Source organism: Eptatretus burgeri, chromosome 13 (assembly GCF_056783735.1).
Source record: "Eptatretus burgeri isolate ZD-2024b chromosome 13, Ebu_testis_v1, whole genome shotgun sequence".
NCBI lineage: Eukaryota > Metazoa > Chordata > Myxini > Myxiniformes > Myxinidae > Eptatretus > Eptatretus burgeri.
Window position 1 is genome coordinate 44,924,869 of NC_140973.1, and position 11,574 is coordinate 44,936,442.

At 44.3% G+C, this 11,574-nt stretch overlaps 1 protein-coding gene across 2 annotated transcripts in view; it reads left to right on the forward strand.

Annotated features, from left to right (window-relative positions):
- Nucleotides 1-11,574, forward strand: part of LOC147014348 (protein Smaug homolog 1-like) — a 38,926-nt gene extending 27,352 nt beyond the window's left edge. For both annotated transcript variants that reach the window (XM_085852256.1, XM_085852257.1), the window contains 11 exons: nt 3,692-3,991; nt 4,124-4,233; nt 4,601-4,687; nt 5,006-5,125; nt 5,448-5,541; nt 5,843-5,928; nt 7,628-7,737; nt 7,971-8,148; nt 9,448-9,574; nt 9,747-9,830; nt 9,968-11,574. In XM_085852256.1, coding sequence (XP_085708382.1) covers nt 3,692-3,991; nt 4,124-4,233; nt 4,601-4,687; nt 5,006-5,125; nt 5,448-5,541; nt 5,843-5,928; nt 7,628-7,737; nt 7,971-8,148; nt 9,448-9,574; nt 9,747-9,830; nt 9,968-9,996 — 1,325 coding nt within the window. In that variant the 3' untranslated portion in view covers nt 9,997-11,574. The remainder of the gene's footprint in view (nt 1-3,691; nt 3,992-4,123; nt 4,234-4,600; nt 4,688-5,005; nt 5,126-5,447; nt 5,542-5,842; nt 5,929-7,627; nt 7,738-7,970; nt 8,149-9,447; nt 9,575-9,746; nt 9,831-9,967) is intronic.

Below are 11,574 nucleotides of genomic sequence, written 5' to 3' on the forward strand. Positions count from 1 at the left end.
TTCAAGCCCCGTTGGCCGCCGAATTAATGCACCGGGGGTTTGACTCAGCCTGTCATCCTTCCGAGGTCGGCGAAATGAGTACCAGTTCCAGTGTGTGTACTGGTAGAGGGGCACTGCATCAGCGACACAGTCGTGCTTCAAGAAATGAGAGCTACCCCGGCATCTAAGCTGCCATACGACCACAACGAAATTGTGAATGAAAAATAAGCTGTTTTCATTGTCTTTCTTGTACATTGATTTTATTGCGTTGTTTCCATAATTGTAAGTATAGTCCGAGTTGGTTTAAAAGATAAACCAGTATGTCTAATTGTATCAACTATATCGAAGGAGGATTTCATAAAAATGTGGCAAAAACTATAACTGTATGAGAAATACTGATTTCAATTAATAACAATATTAAAATAAAATCATTCATAATAAAATCAAAATTCCTTGCAAACTCTTTGAAGGCGGTCACGTGGTCAATGGTGTTTCCCTAATTCGTTTTCAATATCAATTAAATTATTATTTTTTGTAAATAAACAACGTAAATAAATGTTTTGAGGGGGGTAATATGAAATCGATTTCAAGCTACCCCCGGGGTAACTTGAAATCTGTTTCAGATTACGGGGAGGTAAGTTGAAGTGGGGGGGGGGGTAGCTTGAAATCTTTACACCGGCACTCTGGGTACAATCGGCCCATGATCGAAGTTGGTCCTCCCGCGCCGGCTCTCTCGGCTAAACGTCGTTCGTGACCGTCTAAGACGAGCCATTTGACACTCTCTCCATTTATCCCATCTTACAGACATAAAACGTTTGACTTCTTCGTTCTCTACATTGTCCTGGTGAATAATACATGGGGGAGCGTTTATTGGCTGTCGAGGCGTTGCGTGATCCGTGTGGAGAAAATTCAAATGAAAGAGCGCGGCGAATGCATCGATTTTCAAGATGAAAATACACAATAACTGCAGCTATTTGAGTGGAGAACTTTTGGATACGTATGTATTTGGATATAAACTATCATATTATTAGGGTTCTGTCTACCCCCCCCCCAATGAGTGGAACGAAATTGCACGATACAGCTTACGGCTGATGGCCTATCTGTCTTGCCAATCGGTATAAATCCTTTTCCCCTTCTTTTGTATCCAACTTCTCATACAGCTCGCCATATTCCTTTTTTTAGCCTTTGCCACCTCTCTCTTTGCCTTTCGCCGCCACTCCTTGTACTCCTACCGACTTTCTTCATCCCTCTGACTATCCCACTTCTTTTTCGCCAACCCCTTCTTCCTTATACTTTCCTGTACTTCCTCGTTCCACCACCAAGTCTCCTTATCTTCCTTCCTCTGTCCAGATGTCACACCAAGTACCTTCATAGCTATCTCCCTCACCACGTCTGCTGTAATTGTCCAATCATTCCACCCATCTTTACCACCATCCAACACCTGTCTCGCCTCCTCCCAAAATTCCATGCAACAGTCTTCCTCCTTCAGCTTCCACCATCTGGTCCTTGGTTCAGCCCTCACTCTCTTCCTCAACCTCACCTCTAAAGTCATCCTACAGACCACCAATCGATGCTGTCGAGCTACACTCTCCCCTGCCACAACCTTACAGTCACTAATCTCTTTCAGGTTGCATCTCCTGCTTAAGATGTAATCCACCTGTGTGCACTTTCCTCCACTCTTGTACGTCACCCTGTGTTCCTCCTTCTTCTTGAAATACGTATTTACCACTGCCATTTCCATTCTTTTTGCAAACTCTACCACCATTTGCCCTTCCACATTTCTCTTGTTGAGACCGTACCTACCCATCACCTCCTCATCCTCTTTATTCCCTTCCCCAACATGCCCATTGAAATCTGCTCCAATCACCACTCTTTCATTCTTGGATACACTCTCCACCACTTCATCTAACTCACTCCAGAAATCTTCTTTATATTCCATCTCACACCCCATATGTGGGGCATATGCACTGATGACATTCATCATCACCCCTTCAATTTCCAACTTCACACTCATCACTCGGTCAGACACTCTCCTCACCTCCAATACCCTCTTGACATAATCTTCCTTCACGATTACGCGACACCATTTCTCCTCCCATCCACACCATGGTAGAACAGTTTGAAACCACCTCCAATGCTCCTCGCCTTACTCCCCATCCACTTGGTCTCTTGTACACACAGTATGTCCACCTTTCTTCTCTCCATCATATCAGCCAACTCTCGCCCGTTGCCAGTCATCGTCCCAACATTCAGAGTTCCAACTCTCACCTCCACACTTCTGCCCTTCCCCCTCTCCCACTGCCTCCGGACTCGCCTTCCCTGTCTCCTTCTCCTCCTTCGCCCAGCAGTAGCACAATTTCCACTGGTAACCTGCTGATCACCGGTACCGGTGGCGGTCGTTGGTAACCCCAGCCTCGACCGATCTGAGGAAATTCGTTTTGTTGTCTGCATAATGATTTGATTTGGCAATGATTTTACGCCGGATGCCCTTCCTGACGCAACTCTGGTCGCCTCTTACGACACACAGGGATATGGTACACCAATTCTAACCGGGGTATACACCGGGCCCAGTACACTGGTACTCATTTCGCTGACCTCGGAAGGATGTCAGGCTGAGTCAACCCCCTGGTGTTATACAACTTGAGATATATATATATATATATATACACACACACACACACACACACACACACACACACACACACACACACACACACACACACACACACACACACACACACACACACACACACACACACACACACACACACACACACACACACACACACACACACACACACACACACACACACACACACACACACACACACACACACACACACACACACACACGTGCGTGTTCAGAAATATCAAATTCATAACTTGTGCAAATTGAAACATTCACCCAAAATAATTGATGAACATTATGATTTTTCAACTCGTGGAACATAATTCTTTGACATTGTACACTTTTCATGCAATCTCGTGTTTCCAATCTCAAGAATTGGAGGTTTCTGTGTAAAATGCATAAAATTAGCATATTGCATAACTAATTTTACCATCGCGTTCATTCGGTGGCTGTGTGTGTGTGCGTGTGCGTGTGCGTGTGCGTGTGCGCGTGCGTGCGCGCGTGCAAATTTTCAAGTTAATCTGACCATCGACAGCTGAGATCTGTGGTGGGGGGGGGGTGAGGAGGATGCCCCTCCCCCAGTCAGGTAAAGCTCAAAATCACCAAAATCATTTTGGGTTAACTGTCTGTTCACAGCGGAGTTTTTGATGGTCGTGAAGAAACCCGTGTGCCTTCATGTAACTTTTAAATGGTTCATGGTAGTCTCAGGAGAAATATTTCACCAATATCACAATTGTCGGCAAAAAACCCAACTGGCTCATTACTGCCCTTCAAAGGATAATCTGCCCATTCTGCCTGATCTGGTCTACGTGTGGATGTGTGATCTTGAAAAGGTTGTCACTCAAAATCTCTCTTGACCAATGAAAAACAAAAAATTCTCTGCTTATCGTCCACCTTTGAATCGCCATCTCTGCTTTAATTTACATGCAGTAAATTTTTTTTCTTGACAAGTTGTATTGGGGCGTGGCATTTATTTAACCGTTTAAATTCGAGGACCCATTATGTTAGTTTGGGGATTGATTATACAATTGTTGGTGGTTTTATTTGTCATGTCAACCGCTCACGTTTTCCTCCATCTCCTAGGCTTGACTCAACGTTCCGCTTCGCTTACGCCACCCGTCTCTCTCGCTACCACAAATCATGGAGGAATTCCAGCATCGCAGCCACCTCACCTCGACTGGCTGTCTCAAGGACCACCTTTTCCATCGTCGACAGGGACCTCAGTTGGGGGCGACACAGTGTCACTCCCTCCTCATGCTCCGCTTTCTCCCCAGAGTAGCGTTGCATCCTCGGGTAGCGGTGGCAGTGAGCTTGCTGACGATTTTATCTCCATCCCTGGCAGTGGTCGTAATACCTTCCGTGAAGAGGGCAGTGGCATGAAAGGTTAGATGGTGATGTGGATTAAAGTGAGGCACTGCCTTATTATTATTATTTTTTTTGATGCAGTGGTTTGATCCTCTCACCTTCTCTGGCATCTCTCACACCCTCAAGCATTTTATTTTCTCTATCTCTCAGATGTACCAGCATGGCTCAAGAGCCTACGGTTGCACAAGTATGCACGCCTCTTCTCTCAGCTCACGTATCCTGAGATGATGAGCCTTACTGAACAGAAACTGGAGACACAGGTGTGAGAGAGTGAAAGGATGAGGATTCTTGTTGGTGACCACTTTGATTTGATATTAGCACGGTTTCCTCCTCATGGCAAAATCTGATTTGAACGGCTTGACCATGCATGCTGAATTTGATTTGCATCTGGTAAAGCTGTTTTGTTATCCTGTTAAAATGCATCGAATGTGCAGCTAGATTGCACTTGAAGTTGCCAAAACACAAGAATTGCATCAACACCACCAACATATATATATATATATATATATATTATATTCAGTCAAACATTTCTGGTCATTCTTTGTATAACTTTTTAGCCATACATTTTGTTCATTGGTTTATGTTGCGATTGTTGGGTTTTGACCTCGTGGTCTGGCTTTCTTGCAGAATGTTACGAAAGGTGCTCGTCACAAGATCGTGCTGAGTATAATGAAACTCAAAGAGCGACCGCAGACACTACAGTCCTTGGAGAAGGTGGGGGTTTAGGCGTAGGCATTTGCTGAATCATTGAAGCTTGCCTTGAAAGGAAAATATTCCAAATTGTGTAGTATGTCTCCAGACAATCTACTGATTGCATACACAGTGACACAACTCATGACCCTCCCCACGTTCCTGTCGTGTCTATGTAATGGACATAGAGATAATCCTTTATTTGGAAAGGTCAGATGTTGTGTTTATTAAAGGTGGGGCCAGGATTTGGGGTGGGAGCTGATTGAAAACGCACCTTTCACTGCTTGAATTTGTTTGAGCAACTTCTCGATTTCACCTGTGTTGTACACCTTGCTCAACTAGGATGTTCTTGAAGGAGGGAACATCCGCAACGCATTGACAGAGCTTCACCAGGTCACTGGCACGCCGATCCCTACTAACATGACGTGTCCTGGTGCGGTGGGTGTCATGGGAAGCAATGAGGTGAGTTCAGAGATTTGAGAAATGAATGAATGCCTTTCGAGGAAAAGGGGTTGTAGTGGTGGGGATGGAGTAAGAAAAGTTGTTAATCGGAGCATGAATGCTGTGTTGAGTTTGCATTTGAATACAAATTAATTTAATCTGCGAGTGCTTTGTCCCATACTGGGCTCAGACGTGTTTGATGCCAGTAGTTCATGTTGACCGTTGCTAACTTTTGTTGGTTACACAGGATTTCTTGTTGTGTTTTTTTTTTTTTTTGTTTTGATTTTGTTTCTTGTTTTTTTTTTTTTTTTGTTTTGATTTTGTTTCTTGTTGTGGTGTGTAGGCCCTGCTTGGAGTGGTGACAGACAGTGGATCACCTGGGCAGACAGCATCCATTGTTGACCTTCCTGGTCAAATCACTCGTGTGGTTGGAAAAGGTGAAACTGCTTCCGGGTTGTCGTTTTTAAATATTTTTTTTCTTCTTCCTCCTCAATTGTCCTGATTATGGGATGTACTCCCTGCTGCACTTGTCCTTCCTCAATTCCCCAGAAGCTGTTTCTCTTTCTTGAAACTCTAAGAAGATATGGATTAATATGAGTTGCATGCTCTACATCCTCATGCTTTGTCTTGTATCAATAATTTGAGTTTCAGTTTTAAATCGATGAAGCTCAAACAATAGACAGGTTCATTTTGAACTGTATGATCTCTTCTCCTATAATGATTACGGTCATTGTCCAGTTTGCACGCAGCTGTTGGTGTCTCGCCCAGATGAAGAGAATGTGGCATCTTATCTGCAGCTCTTGGACAAATGTTTGGCACATGAGGTAAGGCATGTGTGCTGGTAACCTGTAAAACCTGGTGAACTTGACAGTTGTTTCTCTACTGTCAGCTTGTTGCCTTTTCTTTACTCCACCAACACCTGGCTCTTCCTCAAGTCTCCATCTTGTTTTGTGGGGAAAAGTAAACGGAGTTTTGGTGAATCTTTTTATCCAGGTGGTTGCTCCAATTGGCTGTGATGTCACTTATTTATTTAACCATTGTTTAATGGTTACACTTGCACAAAATCAGATTTGTTGTACTTTTGGGGCAAGTTGTGGAATGTGCTCATTGAAACATGAATTTTGATGAACTTTTGACATTGGGAAAAACAAAACGAGCTTCCTCCTCCCAACACAGGTTGCTCCTCACAACTTCACCTCCCAACCCCCTTCCCTTCCCCACCCCACTATGAATTACTACAAAATGACTGGAACATTTGATACAAGGGTGAAAAGTACAAGATCCTTTATCTCGATCGACATCTGACTCCAACTTAAACTTTTTTTTTTGTCTTTGCTGCAGCACTCTGCTGGGAATTTTGCTTTTTCAGGATGATTGTAAACTGGGATTAACAAGCAAAATATTGGATCGAAGGAACAGACCGTAATATGCTAACCACCGTGGAAAGCAAAAAGGGCCTTCGCTCCGATGAAGGGTTAATGCCTGAAACGTCGGCTTCCTTCCCAAGATGGTTAGCATACGCAGATCAATGTTCTGACGATTCCATTCGTTGGTCGACCTTTCCCACGATGCTATAGCCTTCATCAAGACTAGTTTTCCATGGTGTTAACAAGCAACTTAGAAAATATTGTGAGGGAACCACCTGTTTTTTTCTTTTTTTATCCCCCGCCAACCAACGAAGTTGGTGGGGAATATAGAAATGGGTTTCGTCCGTCCGTCACATTTCGTTTCCGGAGCTGAACTACAAATCCCCTCAAGATATATTTACGAAATTTGGTACACATATCAAGCAAGTGGTGAACTGGTGCCTTTTGATATTTAGAGATTTCCCCCCAAAAAAATTTCGCACTTTCCATGGAAACAAGTTGGGTATTAAGAAATAATTGAGGTTAACCTATGTTTCCATAGCATAGTTGCAAAACTATTCACTATTTCTTTATGAAATTTTGTACACACATCACAAATAAATTGAACTGGTGCCTTTTTTGCTATTTGTCCTCATTTACTATGGTGGGGGATATCGAAGACTTTGTCTTCAACGGATGCTAGTTTTTTTTTACTTTTACCTCTGCCACCGAAGGTGGTTATGTTTTGGAGGTTATGTTTTCACTGTTTGTCTGAGCAGGATATCTCATAAAGTTGTGCATGGATTCGGACAAAATTTGGTGGACAGGTTGAGTGCGAGGACAATTTTTTTTTTTTCGATTTTGGATCCATATCCAGCCTAACGGTGGATACAAAACGTAACTGTTCAGGCTGGTGGAGGTATCCGCTCTACTGAGTGCCGTTCTAGTTTTAGTTCTGCAATAAGTTGAAACTAGTGAACCCTGATGGCAAGTCCTCAAGGCCCTAACTTTTGTGGCACGAGTTGAGTGACTGGTTGGACAAATGCTAGCTGCTCTAACATCATTGGGTCAAAAGGTCATCATCGGTAATTTTCATGATTTGTGAGGTGCACACCTGCAACCTTGGCCAATCTCTAGTTCTTATTAGCACCGGTCACAGCACGCTCTCTTGTCTCAGGCCTTTACAGAAACGCAGAAGAAGAGGCTGTTGTCATGGAAGCAGCAGGTACAAAAGCTTTTTCGAGGGTTTCCACGGAAACCTATGGAGATCCGACAACCCGGGAGGAGGTCGGTCTTGTTTTGAAATGACATTTTCTTGCTAGATTTAACTCCCTGCCGATTCCATTTTTTCCTCTGAAGCCTCGCATTTTCACAAGTACGAGACATTTTATTTAATGTTGTTGCTTGCCTTGTGCTTTCTATTGAAGACTCATTGGTGTATTTCTAGTTGCCATCTCTGAGGATGTTTTTGTTTTAACTAAGTTCTAATTGGCACCCTTTGAATTTCAATGTATTACCAGTTGGAGCCTCTTTGGACAACCCTTACAGCTCCCCCCTGGGGCTCCAATGGTTGGTTTTGGAGTTGGGGGGATGGCGTGGCGAGGACAACGTGCTCTGCCACTTCCTCCGAGGAACATTGCCAACACAGCCCGCCTCGGCCTTCTTGCCACCAACCCAAGACCCTCTGCTTTGAGCAAGGTGAGACTGATTTGAAGTTTTTTATTTATTTATTTTTCCCACTATATTAAAAAAAAAAAATTGCTTGTGGCTGGTAAAGCAACACATCACAGGGAATTGTTTTTCTGATTCTATCAAGTAAACCACTATGTAGACCCAGCTGTATGGGGTGGGCAAATTAGCCTCTCCTTGTAAGGTCAGCTGTGAGCAATCGAGGATTTTGGTGATCCAATAGTGACTTGGTAATTCTTAGAGATTGACTTCAAAGTGTCCAAATCTTTGTTCTTCTTTCTTTGACACCCACAATTATTTCCATGTTCTCGTGAGGTTGGTGGGGGGGGGGGGGTTGGCCTGTCTCTTTTTTGAACTGGCTGGCCATGCCTGATGTTTAACGAAGTAGTTGGGGCAGGAATTTTGGAAGTTGTTCATGGTGCCGGCGATCACTTGCCGAGACTGCGAAGGACACCGTAGGAGTTTTTATGTCCACCAACTAATGCTGGCAGATGTGACGCCCAATTTAACATCTCTCCGAAGGAGGCGCACACTTGATGAATCACCCTGCCTGTGAAACGCCAGGATGACAGTTTAGAGCTGTGTCGGGATTCAAACCCAGGCTACACAGCTTTGAGGCAAGTCTAGTGTGCATACCTCTCGGCGATCCTGCCAACCCAAAGAATCCAAATCCTATTTTTACATATTGCTACATTTAGTTTGATTTTCAGAGGAACACCAAGAGTCTGGAATTCCAACCCCTCACCTCAATGAGATGTGCTATTAATACCATGCAGACATCTTTACTGTGCCGATAGTTGAGGGAACACACAAAACCTGGCATTACCCCCGTTATCACTGAATGGGTATAGATTTCTGGCAGACTAAAGAAAAAGGTTGTGGAAGATGAACATGTTGAACGAAAAAGCTTTTCACTGGGTCAACCAAAAAGTGAAGATTATCTGCCATTTGGTGGAATGTTGTGATACTATTTTCACGGCTATTCGTTTCGTCTTTCACCTTGAGGCAGAGTTGGGATGAGTAATAGTTCCTCGATTTTAGAGAGAGGACACGCTGCTCTGGCGCATGCTCCCATACTTGACCTGACCTGATTTGAAAGAACTCCTCAGTGGATTTGAGTTCAAACCACCAAGTGCCATTTTATTTTGAGCGTTTTGTAAACTTTTGCGGATGTCGACCATAACAACCTGTTCAATGCATTGGTGGAAACTGGTGAAAATTTTCTCCATTTTGTACAAGTGCTAAATAATGCAACAAACATTCAGCAAAGCATGAATGTTTGAGGCATGCATGTGTTTGTATTTGCAGGCGGTGTGGTATGGTGCAAGCGGGGGCAGTAACAGCATGCCGAGCCGCAATCATAGTTCTGTTCAGCGCACACGCTCGCTACCCGTACATACCTCCCCCAACGCCTTCATGCTTTTCCAGCAAACAGGTACTTGTTCGAGTGTGGTTGAGCAGGTTATTGGCTCTAATTCTCATGTGTATGCTATTGTGAGTCGTTGCATCTTGAAGGTTTATTAACATGGTGCCGCCTCTGCTGGACAAGCAAATGTTGAAGGCAAGTGTCCTGTCTCACCATGCCAACTCGTTTCTTCTGCTGCCAGAATTCCAAGTTCCTGTGACTGAACCCGAGATAAACAACAGGCTCGAGTCCTTGTGCCTGAGCATGATGGAGCACGCGTTGGGTGGTGCGTCACTATTTATTTTGAGCACGATTGGGCTTCTCGCTCGCATTCCCCCCCTCCCCCCCTCCCCCCCCACATCCCTCTCTTTTGCCACAAATATCTTTCAGGCGATTGTAAATTGCCTACTTCTTGTCCTGCAGATGGTGTAGACAGAACGTCGACAATATAAAATGTGCCAGATGTCCGATCCAGAACGAGGCTGGACTTTTCCCTCCCGGATGCTGGACTGGGTGAGAGAGAGATTGCGTGAGAAGATGCCCATTGGAGCTTGTCTGCACAAGTCTGGGCAGAACTTTTTTTTTCGGGGCTCGTACTGTTTAATGACAGCCTGGAGGTTACACCTTGCTGTTTGTTCTGGGGTTTGATAAATTTTGACGCTTTTCAGTCTGAATTTCGAGTTTATGGGTTGCATCATTGCTTGACAAATGCAAAGAACTGTTTGCGCATTTGGATCCCCCTCCCCGGATTGTGTTCATCCCTCGTGGCGTGGTTCCGTGGACATTATCTTTGTGCTTGAGCGAGCATGGTATGAAGATCTCGGGGTTATGCTGTGATCTTGTAGGAAGGGGTGAGGAGATTCTGAAAGTGTAGAAGGTGGTGAAAGTGCAGAAGGTTTGGCAATGTTTGCATTTGGTTTTATTGGGAGGGAGGATGACAGGGGTGGGCAAAAGGGCTCTCTTGTTTGTGGTGCAGTTGTGGGTTTGAGTGACTTAATTGACAGGCCCACTCTGAAGGGGTTACCTACCATGAAAAATCTGACCTACACGGTGCGCATTTCTTATTTTCTGCGCCTTTTACTCACATTAGCAGAACGTGCGTTTATCTTTCGCCAATATTTATTCGACCATTCGCCATGTACGGCAGAGTACGGTATATAATCATTAACTTTTTATTTTTAGATACTGCAAAAATGCAAGTGGCTGGCACCCATGTTTACCTTGTTTTGTATGTAAGCAGATGTATCGTCATATTTTTCGTAATCAAAACTATTGTCGGGGGAGTGGGGGGGAAGACTCCCTTTGTAATGGGGTTGTGGTGCTGTGGGCGGGACATGGAGACGGCTTTGATGAAGGATAGGGATTAACTGGGTTTTTTTTTTTGGTTTTTTTTTTAAATTATCCTAATGGCTAAGTTCCTTTCATTTCCCACGGGACCAAGCCATGTGGGCCTGGGGGAAGCGGAAGGGCATTGTGGGCTGTGCTGCCTTATTTAGGCCGCATGGCCGGTCCGGTTTGATGGCAACTAAAAAGAAGAAAAATGCTGTCGGTTCGGCCTACATGTTATTTCAAATTTTATAAAGTTCCGTTTGCTCATTGATGCTGGCTTTCCCGTACTGCACGATTTTTTTTTTTTTGTACAAAGTTCCTCTGCGAGGACATGCTTTTACGATTCTCCTAATGGAGGATAGTCTAATCTACCTTCCCTCACCGGGTCGGCCGTAGATGCCGTCGGAATAGGCGTCTCCACGACCTGAAGCTGAGCTGGCCAACAGTGCGTCGGCAGTCCCACCTCTGCAGGGCCGTGTCTCCATGTTTCACTGCTGTTGTCTTAATTTTATACAAACACTAAAGGCTTTAAGGCAGCTCGCCTCCTGCAACAGTATTTTGGCACCACCGAGTCAAAGCATTTCCAAGCAGCAGTTTGAGTTTGAGCATGTTATCCATCCTGTTGTTTGTGTCATGCTGTTTTAAATGATTCCCACTTGTCGAGAAAACCAGGTGGAAATTCAATAAAATCTTAACTTGTG